General features: G+C 45.8%; 1 protein-coding gene across 2 annotated transcripts in view; it reads left to right on the top strand.

The window, feature by feature from the left end:
- CASR (calcium sensing receptor) overlaps positions 1-8,813 on the top strand; it is a 28,601-nt gene extending 19,788 nt beyond the window's left edge. The window contains exons 4-6 of one of the 2 annotated variants that reach the window (XM_060149314.1): positions 1,112-1,342; positions 5,756-5,879; positions 7,184-8,813. In XM_060149314.1, the coding sequence (XP_060005297.1) occupies positions 1,112-1,342; positions 5,756-5,879; positions 7,184-8,697 (1,869 nt within the window). In that variant the 3' untranslated portion in view covers positions 8,698-8,813. Of the gene's footprint in view, positions 1-1,111; positions 1,343-5,725; positions 5,880-7,183 lie in introns of both variants that reach the window. The other variant, XM_060149313.1, reaches the window with a different exon arrangement.
- The last annotated feature ends 4,958 nt before the right edge of the window (positions 8,814-13,771 follow it).

Raw genomic sequence — 13,771 nt, 5'->3', positions numbered from 1 at the left:
CCTGGAGATTCCTGCAGCCTCTCTGGCCCAGCCCTCTCATCCTGCAGGTGAGGAAACGCACTCAGAGCCAGAGAGTGAGAAAGCCCCATGAGTCGTGAGGTACAGTGGAAGTGAGCACTCCTACTCTCACAGTCTGGACTGTGTGTGCTTCACTCTCTCTTGGTGCCTCGATGGCCCCCTGGCCCTGGGCAGGTCCCGCATGAAAGATAAGCTGCAAAGTGCCCACTGCTCCCTCTTGACCAAAGTCAGGGGCACACAGGAAGCAGAGGCAGGAGCCTAGTGATGCTGCAGTGGAGCAGAGCCACTACAAACGCAGGCTTGGCACCACTTGCTAGCTGTGTGACCCTGGACTAGATACTTCTATTTTCTGTGCCTCGGTCTCTCCATCAATAAAGTGGGGGTAATTGTGAAGATTAGATAACGAATATAAAGTATTTAGCATTGTGCCTCAAAGGTAATAAAACGACTAGTAGGGTTTAGTAATTATTATCATTACTTTTTTTGTACAAGGGCTTTGTGACCCATAAAACCCTGTAAAAAGTAAAGGATTGGCCATGATTATTACAAGAGTGATGGCCAAGACTCCACTCACACCCTTGTTTCCTTCTTCCTTCCACCCTCTCTCTGTGATCTTTGGCAACAAGACACTTCTACAGAAGCAGTAGCATAGGGAAAGATGGTGCAGAGCGTAAGAGTACTTACTCTTTCCAAAGCCCATCTCAGAAGACACCAGGGATGGCTCTGGCTTACAAACCCTGCCCCCCTCCTGGACACCGCCAGGTGATGGTGCACCTGCAAAAGTCTTGATTTGGCCAGTGGCCATGGTGAGATATATTCCTTTTCCTTTCCTGACTTCAAGAAAGTGTTTCCTACCCCAGTTACAATTTGAGTATCAAATAAAGTTGAGTATCAAAGTTCATGGGTTACCAGGGCTGCCATTAACACATATAAGTACCTTAGTGTGAATTGCAAAAAGGCCTCTCTTCTTCAAGTCATGTTCCTTCCACTTTGTTTGAACAAGATAGTTTACTGTCCTGTGTAGCGCTCAACCTACATAACCATACATGGCAGCCTGTGGCTTCTATTCAGAATATTCATCTCTATTCTTTAGGTCCTGAAGCACCTACGGCACCTAAACTTTACCAACAATATGGGGGAGCAGGTAACTTTCGATGAATGTGGAGACCTGGCAGGGAACTATTCCATCATCAATTGGCACCTCTCCCCAGAGGATGGCTCCATAGTGTTTAAGGAAGTTGGATATTACAATGTCTATGCCAAGAAAGGAGAAAGGCTCTTCATCAATGAGGAGAAAATCCTGTGGAGTGGATTCTCAAGGGAGGTACGTGTTGTCCATCAGGATACCAGATGCCTCCACCACAGGCAGAAACTGTGCTGGGCTTTGGGAGGGCCTTGGACTTCACCACTGGACTTCCAGAATCATGAGTCCACTTCCCTCAACTCACTAACTGCATTGCCAGGGCTCCCTGTGAAATCCATGAGTGTTTAATGCACAGAAGAGAATCTTCAGAACCTGAGCCCCATACTTATTATATTGAAACAGTTTTATTCTTTACAAATCTGACTCCTTGGCTAATAATAGTTTCCTTGACTAAAACTTTCCCCAACCAGAGCAAAACATCACTCAAGGCAGGGCATGGACAATTCACACAGAGGTAGTTCCCTGTCATCCAGATAGCTCAGGACTGACGTATAAGTCAAAAGCACAATTTATTCTCCTGCTATGGGAGACCTGTAACAAATAGGAGGATGCTTGTGACCATGATCAGGACCCCCTTCCATGAGTATCACTGCATCTAGAAGCTTGATTAATAACCAGAAGCACATTACCCAATGAATATGCCCTTAAGGAAAAGACGCATAATATGCTGAAATAATAACTATTCCATGATGGTTGCGTCCTAGAATATAGTAGGCTGCTGAGGACCCGGATCCTCTGTAGAAACAGACCCTGGACCGGGCATCCTCTTTAACTCTCCCAAGAAACCTGGATGAGACCCACTACATTTCTCTTTGCATTTGCCTTTCTATTATTACCTTTGAGTGTCTTGAACCACTTTTTATAACATGACCAAAAATTCAACTTCATCTTTTTACCAAATGCTTCTTAGGTTGATGGGTTTCTGATGAAATACTACAATTTCACTGTTTCCCAATATATAGGATAAGTTACCCACGAGAAGGTCTCCTATAGATAGCTAATATCATCCACAGTGTGCAAGTCTTTTTTAGCTTCTACCTCAGAGGGTGGATTCTCAATTATAAACATGTCATAACCTTTTCCAGACAGAACTTTTGGGGTTCCAGAGGTTATATCCCTCTGTCCACTATTTATACTCTTGTCTAAATTATCACAAGTTTCAACTGACTGAAGTCTAAATTGATCAGCTATATTATCAAGTCTTCCCTGCTGTTGACTCATCCAGGTTATATTTTACCTCCATTCATGCACATAATTGATTGTCTCTAATTGGTGTAGATTGAACCATTTTTATTTTGTTTTTTTGAGGTTTTTGTCACTCACAGCCTAACAGAAGCCAAGAGGGAAAGCTACTAAACTCATTTTATGAGGCTGATATAATCTTAACACCAGAAACAGACAATAACAGTACAAGAAAAGACAATTATAGGCCAATTTATAAACATAGATGTGCTCACATCCTAAATAAAATATCAACAAACTTGGACCACCAATGTATAAAATATATGATATATCGTGATCCAGTAGAGTTCGCAGTGAATCTACAGGAACATAATGATAGCCAAACATTCCAACATTGTAGTGTTTGTAGATGTAGTTTATCCTTTCCTTCGAACCAGGGTCCTGAGAATCTTAGCAATCATCAGGTCTGATACTGCCATTTCTATTCCTCTTTCATTAGAAAATAGTGTCAATCATCTTCTGTTCAAGTGTTTTGAAATTCCTCGTTAAGCCAGTTATTTCTTTTTTGCTGGAAGCAATGATAATTATTTTATTGCTTTCCATGTGTTTAACTTTGTAAGACGTCTCCAGTTCAAGTAGTCGTGGGGACGGGGAAGGTCTTATTAAAGAGATATTTTGGAAATAGTATGAGCCCTACCACGTATCAAGCATTATTCAAGGCTTTGTAACTGGGGCTACAAAAATGAGGAAGACTTGCTCCCTACCTTCAAGATGCTTTTGCAAAGTATACTTCATTCTTATGATACATCTATTATCTCTGATACACATAGACTGTTAGGCAGTAAATACCTAATAAATTTCTAGAGTAAGTACTCAGTTACCTGGCATGATCAGAGAACGAGATAGAAGCAGGACTTCTGAAATGGTGAAGCTATGGTAAATTGGGCAAAACTGTCAAAAACAACCCTTTAAGAACCTAGAAATCAACCAATAGCATACATCAAAAGGTGAAGGATTTTTTTTTTAAGAAAAACTAATGAAACTCAGGTAAGAATAGTGGCAGTCTGGGCATTTTAGCCTGGGGCTGCTCTCCAGTTGTTTCTAATGTGGACAATCATATCATCTGCAGTTTTATTTAAAATAACAGATTTATTTAGCCTTTTCCAATATGTTTGCCCTTATTTTTCTTGTTTTATTCCACCAGCCAAGAACTCCAGTGCAATATATAATAATAGTGGTGATACTGAGCACCGTTGTTTTAAAGTAAATGCTTTTAATATTGTGTATTAGAATAGAATGATTTTTAAGAATTTTGGGGGCTTCCCTGGTGGCGCAGTGGTTGAGAGTCTGCCTGCCGATGCAGGGGACACGGGTTCGTGCCCCGGTCCGGGAGGATCCCACATGCCGCGGAGCAGCTGGGCCCGTGAGCCATGGCCGCTGAGCCTGTGTGTCCGGAGCCTAAGAATTTTGGGGGGTTTTTTCAAGGTAAAGGTATTTCTTCCTACTCTCTTTCATTGTTTTTATCACTAGTTTGTGTTACATTTCATCAAATACTTTTCATCCATTGATGATCATATTTTTCTGTGTTAATTTATTATTGCAGTGAATGACACAGATTTTCTAATATTAAACTTGTTTGCATTCCTGGCATAAACTCAGCATGATCATGGTGTATTTTCTTTTTCATATCCTTTGAGTTTTAGTATTTTTCATCTATTTTCAAGTAGTAGAAAGTAGTTGTACTCTTTCCAGATCCTTTCAGATTCCTTACACTTTGCATGTATCTCCAGGACTTCTGTACATTTTTACTTCCAATAACCAGAACTTGATGCTCTTTTTCAGAAGACTGCCTGCAGGCTAATGGAACCCATTTTGCTCACAGGCTCAGAGAGGCAAAGGAGAACCTCAGAAGAGCCTAGGAATTTACATTTCCCTTAACCTATGAGTGGTGTGGAAGTGTGAAAGCCCTCGCCCTTTTCTTCAGATCAGGACAGCTCTGGGGTATAACCTACAGTCCAGAGCTCCTGTGGGGGATCAGGCAGAAGTCTGAGGGACGTTGCTCGGGATCACACCCTTGCTTGTTCTCCTCCCTTCTATGTCCTACTTCCTCTAGTCTCTTCCTGGTTCCCTTGGGAGAACTTTCCTTATAAATCACTTGGACACAAATCCTCAACTCAGCTCTGCTTCTGAAGACAATAAGTGAGATGGGCCTGTAATATTTTTTTTTTTCTTTTTCATGCTGTCCTTGTCTTGTTTTGGAATCAGGGTTATTATACTGGCCTTACACGACTGAGTTGGAGGGTACTCCTTTTTAAAAAAAAAATTATTTTCCTGATCTCTGATAGAGTTTGTACAAAATTAGTTTGCTCTATTCCTTGAGAGTTTAGTACTACTTGCCTGTGGTGAACACAGGATGACGGTCATCTCAGGTATGACTATGTGCTGAGGAGGAAGTAAGTGGAAAGGGGAGTGTATAGTTAGATGTAGGTTGCTGTCCCAGTCCTAGTTTTTGTCTTGGATGGTAGTCATTAAAAATGACTAACCAAAGTGGTTCAAACATGGACAAGTCATGATGGAAAGAAACAAGGATTATGATTAATCCAATTCTGTGCACATGAAGTCCACTACGGAAATAAATAAATTAAATTAAATCCATGTTATCTGAAGTTAATGTAGCTACTGAAGCTTTCTTTTGGTTAGTAATTACCTGATATATTTTTCTGATCCATTTACTTCCGACTCCTCCATGCCTGTCCTGCCTGCCTCACTGAGCTGTTGCAAGGATCTCAGAAATCACCCTATAAAGCCTAAAAGAAAATTGCAGGAATTGCAATTCACTACAAAGTTCAAAGTCTCATTTTCAAATAAATTTCCCTTCGTCTCAGCATCTCCCCTTGTGACTCTCCCTCTCTGTGTAGGTCCATGTTCCTGTGTCTTTTAGTTTGTTTCAAACTTTTACTTCTATGGAAAGTAAACAGATGTCTCATTATGGGACTTGGAGACGATGGAAGGGAAGACTGTTTAAGGAGGATTTTGTCACGGTGTAGACTCCCAACAATTAATCTTTCTAGAATCCCACTGAGGTGTGTGTGTGTGCACGCACGCGCGCGCGTGTGTGTGTGTGTGTGTGTGTGCTCAAGCGCACGCGCGCGCGCCTGCACTTGCCCATAGGCATCCCTCCCTTTCATAGATAACAGGAACAAAGACCTCTGGACTTTCCTATGCCTGGATTGGGCCTGAGTCTGCCTCACTGGTCCTGGTGCCCAGCCCCTCCGTTTTACACATGTCAGTGGAGCTGCAAGACTGATCCTGCGGCTGCAGCCCGTCACTATTGTGATCTCTGTCCTCCAGGTGCCTTTCTCCAACTGCAGCCGAGACTGCCTAGCAGGGACCAGGAAAGGAATCATTGAGGGGGAACCCACCTGCTGCTTTGAGTGCGTGGAGTGTCCCGACGGGGAGTATAGTGATGAGACAGGTAAAGGAGCAGCCCCTCGTGGACACCATGCAGAGCTCAGTTCACTTTGGGGCCCTGGGATCAGCAAAGTACCTGGAAGGGCTGGGCTGCGATGGTGCTTAGCATGGTTTCTCATTTAACAAGGTGTGTCTGAGCGTCACGCTGGGCTGGGCACTGAGGGGGTAAGAAGAGGAATGTTAGTCTCTGTAATACCATAAAAGCTTACAAACACACCTGTTACACATCTTTCTCTTACTTCAATACTGCTCTCCAATATTGTTTTCTTTTTCTTATAGCTCAATGATCCTGAATAGACAAAGTTCTGTCTGTTCCCGTCTCCAGAGTTAATAGGCCATGATAGATGGCCTGCTGAGTGATTGGCACCGTACTTACACTGTCTTACTTATGTTTTTCCTGTGCCTCAGTTTCTTCATCTATAAAGTAGGAATAATAATAAACCTATCTTATAGAGTTTGGGGGATTCATTGAGTTAGTATTGGTAAAGCACATGGTAAATTATAGATAAATATTTGTTAAATAAAAACCTTGATTAGCATATTGGAAGCACTCTATAAATATGAACTATTATTATTTTGTCATTGTTTTTGATTCATTTCGTCCTCACCACAATAATGGGGTTATTATTGCTTACATTTCACAGATGATGAAACTGAGGCTCAGAAGTAGCCTGATGAAAGTCACACAGCTAATAAATGGCAGGGCCAGGATTCCCATCCAGATCTCTGACTGCAAAGCCCATGCTCCTTTCACTCCCCAAAACTGCACACTGCATGAGACATAGCAGAGACTTAATAAACATTTGTTGGTCAAATGAGTCTGTAGACTCCCTCACTAGAAAGCCGTGGATGAGGAAGGTACAGGTCACATGCATGGGAAGCTTTGCCTTGATCTACGAAGAAGTCTGCTCTGGCATGTCTACAAAGCCCATCCTTACGTCCAAAATGAGTCAGGCTGAGCGTGAAGCACTGTGAAATTTGGTGGCCAGTGCCAGACCCTTAGCGTGCAGGGCAGCCACCTACCCAGCAAGACTAATCATTCTCTGCTACAAACCATCAGCAAGGAGCGTTAAAGGAAACAAGCAGCCCCCTTATATACAAAGGAAAAATATAATGGAACCATCAAAGACACATGAAATTAAGTATATTATTAAGCATAAGTCAGAGTTCAATACATTATTTGATAACGTAAAAATCACAATTATTTCATCAATAAAGAAAATTTAAAGTGCCCTCACCACCACATTCACACTCACAAAGTTCAGTCTTTGCCACACAGTACTAACCCTTTACTGGGACATTTTACAGACGCGAGTGCCTGTGACAAGTGCCCTGATGACTTCTGGTCCAATGAGAACCACACTTCCTGCATTGCCAAGGAGATTGAGTTTCTGTCCTGGACTGAGCCCTTTGGGATCGCACTCACCCTCTTTGCTGTGCTGGGCATTTTCCTCACTGCCTTCGTGCTGGGCGTCTTCATCAAGTTCCGCAACACGCCCATTGTCAAGGCCACCAACCGAGAGCTCTCCTACCTCCTCCTCTTCTCCCTGCTCTGCTGTTTCTCCAGCTCCCTGTTCTTCATTGGGGAGCCCCAGGACTGGACCTGTCGCCTGCGCCAGCCGGCCTTTGGTATCAGCTTCGTGCTCTGCATCTCGTGCATCCTGGTGAAAACCAACCGCGTCCTCCTGGTGTTTGAGGCCAAGATTCCCACCAGCTTCCACCGCAAGTGGTGGGGGCTCAACCTGCAGTTCCTGCTGGTCTTCCTCTGCACCTTCATGCAGATCGTCATCTGTGCCATCTGGCTCAACACCGCGCCCCCCTCGAGCTACCGCAACCACGAGCTGGAGGATGAGATCATCTTCATCACCTGCCACGAGGGCTCGCTCATGGCACTGGGCTTCCTGATCGGCTACACCTGCCTGCTGGCTGCCATCTGCTTCTTCTTCGCCTTCAAGTCCCGGAAGCTGCCGGAGAACTTCAACGAAGCCAAGTTCATCACCTTCAGCATGCTCATCTTCTTCATCGTCTGGATCTCGTTCATTCCCGCCTACGCCAGCACCTACGGCAAGTTTGTCTCTGCCGTGGAGGTGATCGCTATCCTGGCAGCCAGCTTTGGTTTGCTGGCCTGCATCTTCTTCAACAAGGTCTACATCATCCTCTTCAAGCCATCCCGTAACACCATCGAGGAGGTGCGCTGCAGCACCGCGGCTCACGCCTTCAAGGTGGCGGCCCGCGCCACGCTGCGCCGCAGCAATGTCTCCCGCCAGCGGTCCAGCAGCCTTGGGGGCTCCACGGGATCTACCCCCTCCTCCTCCATCAGCAGCAAGAGCAACAGCGAGGACCCCTTCCCGCAGCCCAAGAGGCAGAAGCAGCAGCAGCCGCTGGCCCTGACCCAGTGCGCGCAGCAGCCGCAGCCGCGGCCGCCCTCGACCCTGCAGCTGCAGCAGCAATCGCAGCAGCAACCCAGATGCAAGCAGAAGGTCATTTTCGGCAGTGGCACAGTCACCTTCTCGCTGAGCTTTGACGAGCCTCAGAAGAGCGCCATGGCTCACAGGAATTCCACGCACCAGAACTCCCTGGAGGCCCAGAAAAACAACGACGCCCTGACCAGACACCAGGCGTTACTCCCGCTGCAGTGCGGGGAGACAGACTCGGAACTGACCGCCCAGGAGACAGGCCTGCAGGGGCCTGTGGGTGGGGACCACCAGCCAGAGATGGAGGACCCGGAAGAGATGTCCCCAGCACTTGTAGTGTCTAATTCACGGAGCTTTGTCATCAGCGGTGGAGGCAGCACTGTCACAGAAAACATGCTGCGTTCCTAAAACGGACGGAGAAGGCCAGTCCAGGGGGAATTCCAGAGAGGTTTCCTGGGATCACGGTCTCCGACAGGGATGAGGAATCGCCCCAGACTCCTTTCCTCCAGGAAGGAGGAATAAGACACCCCAAATGCGTGGGACTTAGTTGCACTGCCACAAACGACAGTGAATTGACTAATGTTCCCTTTAAAATTAAAAAGAGGAGAGCTGTGTGCTTCTGTGGTTGGATTTGTCAGAGCGCTGAGATCCCCGTAGTCAGGTTCGCTGTTCATGTCCCTGCCTCTGTTCTCCTCCTCTGTTCTATCCCACTCAACAGCCCGGAGATGAAACCAAGGCTTTAAACTACCCACCTACTCCCCCTGTTTTATGGGTTCTGGTTTTTGGTTTTAATACTGAAATGTTTGCCCTGAACTTTGCAGACAGCCTGGTCCAGAGACAAAAGTGTGCAGAGTGACAGAACATCAGATTTGACCACCACTAGAGTTGAGTCTGAAAGACAGAATGTCACCAGCACTGCCCAACACCGTGATGATGGAAAGAACTTGAAATGTCCAAAACTGTAAGGTGAATGTGTCCCCTCCTATTTATGAAAACCATAAAATATTTAGACTCTTACTTGCTGCTGCTATCATGTGACACTGAGAAGGTTAGCATCCCTCCTGTACCAGGACATCTGGTTTGGTCCAGAATGTGTTAGTGATGTCATGTTTAGATTCCATGATCACAAGAATCACCTCAGATTGTTGGGAAGGGACTGCATGAATCCAATGATCTGTATCTATAATTAATATTGCCATATGTAGCTTTATCCTTAAGAAAATACTTCTGTCGTAATAGTCCGTGGACAATATAAACTGGGAAAAAGTGCCCCAGTCTGGTTTATATAAGGCAGTATTATTGAGCTCCATTTTCCTTGCCCATCCCACCACCTGCACCCCCATGAGCTAAGGCCTATGTGAGTCCTTTCAGGGCCCCAGGGGTCCAGAAACTCCCCGCTTCCCTGCCGCAAAGGCTTCCTGAAGCCAAATCCATGCCTTCCCCTGTGAAGAATAAGCTCCCAGTCACTGGCCTCCTACCAGTTGCTGGGGTAAGAAAATGTGATTCTGAGAGAGCTCTCATGGGGAATTACCCTGGCACTCTACCCCCCAAATGCTGTACCTACGTTCCCTCCAGCAGTGGGAGTCTGCCCACAGGTAGTTACAGGATTGAACGTTGAACGGCATGCTGCTGAACGGTCAGGCTCTGGAGCTAGAGAGACCTGGGTTCAAGCACTGGGTTGGTCACTGACAAGTTGCGTGACCGTAGGCAGGGAACCTTGACCTCACTCAGCCCCGGCTTCTTTGTGTCTAAAATGGGGGTAATAATCATTCTTTTTCCTCAGAGCTCTTATGTGGATTAAATGAGATAAATGCATGTAAAGTACTTTAGCATGGTGCCTAGCCCATAGTAAGCAGTCAATAAATATTAGTTAATATTATTCCTGATATTGTAAATTTTTTCACGTGTTTAAAATACAAAACAACACATTTATTTACCATTCAGATTTTAACAACAAGCTCACTGAGCACAATAACTTTCTCCATAATAAGCCCAAGAACTCTAGGGCCCAGTTCAAGGGGTCCTGAGCGACACCGCTCATGGTGAAGCCAGAAGGTCACTCCCCCAAGCGCCCCATGCTACCTCCACCCCTGGTGCCAGAACCCAGATCTCTAGCACCAAGGGGAGACCATTCCACTCTGGCATTAATTTCCCAGATCACTCTAAATGCTGCCCTTAGGCCAAGGTCAGGTAGAGCAATCAAATCTGTGAGGTCCTCATGACTTCTTCCTCTGACCATTTTTCTCCAAAGGGCCACCTTTCCACGATTTTTAAAGTGACTTGTGGAAATGATGGTTGTCAATCTGGATGAAAAGGCATCAGAGGGCGCCATGTGGGAGCACCGCTGTGAGACACGGAGAAGGTGTCACACGGGAAGACCTGGTGAGGCACCTGCTCCCTGAAGCCAGGCCCAGCCTGCCGCCCCCACCCTGGTTACGCCTCTGAGCAAGGCCCAGAGCTGAGTGAAGATTTATATTTAACATTTTACTTGGACTTTTTAAGAAATGGCTGAAAATTTGATGGCTGGGTTTTTGTTTTATTGGTCAAAACAGCTGTGTGCTGATTCGCTTTGTTATAAAGCAGAAGCTAACACACCATTGTAAAGCAATTATACCCCAATAAAGATGTTAAAAAAAAAAAAACAGCTGTGTGCAAACAGCTGCTTTGCTATGCAGAGTGCCACACACTCAAGCTCACACTTCCCAGGTCCGACAAACAGCTCCCCCTCGTGGCAGAGCTGCAGGAAGAGGCTTGTCGGGGAAAACACACACCATTTGCAATGAGCCTCACTTCACCAAGTGCTTGCAGATGAAGTCATCTCTCCCCACGTCCTTGTCAGAAAGGGAGGCGGCATCACTGTTCTCAGTCATACGTAGCAGGCACAACTCTCAGCACACAACCAGGGGTGTCAGATATGAACCCTCATTATTTTTCTGTAACAGCCTAGTTTCTTTCTCAAATTCCCATTCAGCCTAATGACAGAAACTTCATCTTAGTCAAGCTGGGTTTTTTCTCAGTAACTTCAGAGCTTTCTGAACCAATTTAGATTTCTGGGGATCTGTTCAGAGGTTTCTTCCTTCCCGCTTACAGGAAGGTTTTTGTAGCGTAAGGAGGTGGTGTTCCCCAAACATCTGCAGCTCCTGTTGACATCTCTGAGAACATTCTTATCTGACCCTCAGTAATTGTTATGCCTCCACACTGGCATCCTCTGAGGCATCTCATCCCTGTGTATCCCGAGTCATGGGATCCACAGTGATTTTCACTGCGGCATCACTTTTTCCCAACTACGAGGCCCCTGCCGGGCCTGCCAGATCTCTAATGAGACAGCCCTGGGGCCTGGGAATGACCAGGCAGCTCTCAGGCCCCTCCCTCCTGGCCCCTCCACTGCCATGTCTGCTTGACGGGGGCCCCCCCATGACGGTATGGAGAAGTCACACAAGCTTCCAAAGCGCCAGAGGAGGAACAGGGCACTTATCGCCAAACCTATACAAGCCTTTGTGGAAGGGTGAACAATGGCCCCCCCAAAGATGCCCACGCCCTAATCCCTAGAACCTATCTATGGTTGTGTTAAGTTACATGGCGAGGTGAATTAAGGTTGCAGATTGAATTAAGGTTGCTAATCAGCTGGCCTTGAGATAGGGAGATTATTTTGAATTATCCAGGCAGGCCCAATGTAACTACATCTCCATAAAAGAGGGAAGCAGAAGCAGCGGCGTCCGAGTGATACCATGTAAGAAAGACTCCACTGACTATTGCTGCCTTTGAATATGGAAGGGAGCCATAAGCCAAGGAATGCAGGTGGCTTCTAGAAGCTGGAAAAGGCCAGAAAACCGGCTCTCCCCCACAGCTTCCAGAAGGAACCAGCCCTGCTGGTTTTAGCCCAGTGAGACCTCTTTTGGACTTCTGATCTCCAGAACTGTAATAAACCTAGATACATAAATAAATAAAACCTAAGAAATAGATGTTGTTTTGAGCCACTAAGTTTGTGGTGATTTTTTACAGGAGCAACAGGAAACTAATATATATAGCATTTTTACTGTCATCTCCTTTCCTGAGGCCATGGCCTTTCTCAGAGAGCAACACCTGCTCCTGCTGTAGTTCTCTCCCCCCCCAGCTAGCTCCCTCTCTCTCCTCCACAGTTCCCTTCCTCCTATCTGCTTGGGGAAGTATAAACCTTGTGTTCCGAGTCTTTCTGGGCTTTGGTTTTAGACAACGAATGGCTGTGTTCTCCCAATCTATTTTCTGTTAGTAGCAGAAACCTGAAAAATAATAGCTTCAAAAAAGCAGTTTGTTTTTCTCTTATATAAAAGAAGTCAGAAGTTTTTGGAGGGACTTCCCTGGTGGTCCGGTGGTTAGGAATCCGCCTTCCGATGCAGGGGATGAGGGTTCGATCCCTCTTTGGGGAACTAAGAGCCCACATGCCACAGGGCAACTAAGCCCGCGTGCCACATCTACTAAGCTCGTGCGCCTCAACTAGAGAGCCTGCCTGCCACAAACTACAGAGCGTACACAACAACTAGAGAAGAGGAAAAAGACCCGCACGCCACAACTAGAGAGAAGTCCACACTGCAACAAAAGATCCCACATGCCGCAAGGAAGATCCCACATGCCGCAATGAAGACTCAACACAGCCAAATAAATAAATTAAATAAATTTCAGGACAATATTATTTCTCCTCTTGGCCTGGCTAAAGCCATATAATCTGTGGGCTGGCTCTGCATGGAGCCAGAACTTCCCTCTGCTCATCTTCTGCATTTGAACTCATTAGCGCTGGAAGAGCAAGGGAACATCAGTAAGGGGTGCTGGTTAATCACTGGAGGAGGTGGCCTGCATTGCTCCGAGCCTGGCTAGTCATTTCAGGAGTCCGCTGGAGACAAAGGCATCTCCCAAAGTTGGGCGGAATTTGGGTAAGTGGAAAGGAGTTGTTATAGTGAGATCACTCGTCTCTAGGAGACCCTGTATTTCCTGTCACTAATCATGGAAAAATACTAGGGATTGGTCAAGAACTTATATATATATATCTATATATCTATATATATATCTTTATTGGACTATAATTGCTTTACAATATTGTGTTAGTTTCTGCTGTACAGCAAAGTGAATCAGCTATATGTGTATATATATCCCCATATCCCCTCCCTTTTGAGCCTCCCTCCCACCCTCCTTATCCCACCCCTCTAGGTCATCACAAAGCATCGGAGCTGATCTTCCTGTGCTATGCAGCAGCTTCCGCTAGCCTTCCATTTTACATTTGTTAGTGTATATATGTCCGTGCTACTCTCACTTCGTCCCAGCTTCCCCTTCCCCCCACACCCATGTCCTCAAGTGCGTTCTCTACGTCTGTGTCTTTATTCCTGCCCTGCAGCTAGGTTCATCAGTACTGCTTTTTTAGATTCCATATATATGCGTTAGCATAAGGTCTTTGTTTTTCTCTGACTTTTACTTCACTCTGTATGACAGACTCTAGGTCCATCCACTTCAT

Source organism: Lagenorhynchus albirostris, chromosome 5 (genome assembly GCF_949774975.1).
Source record: "Lagenorhynchus albirostris chromosome 5, mLagAlb1.1, whole genome shotgun sequence".
NCBI lineage: Eukaryota > Metazoa > Chordata > Mammalia > Artiodactyla > Delphinidae > Lagenorhynchus > Lagenorhynchus albirostris.
The sequence above is the reverse complement of the archived record's forward strand: the minus strand, read 5'-3'. Positions and strand labels throughout refer to the sequence as shown.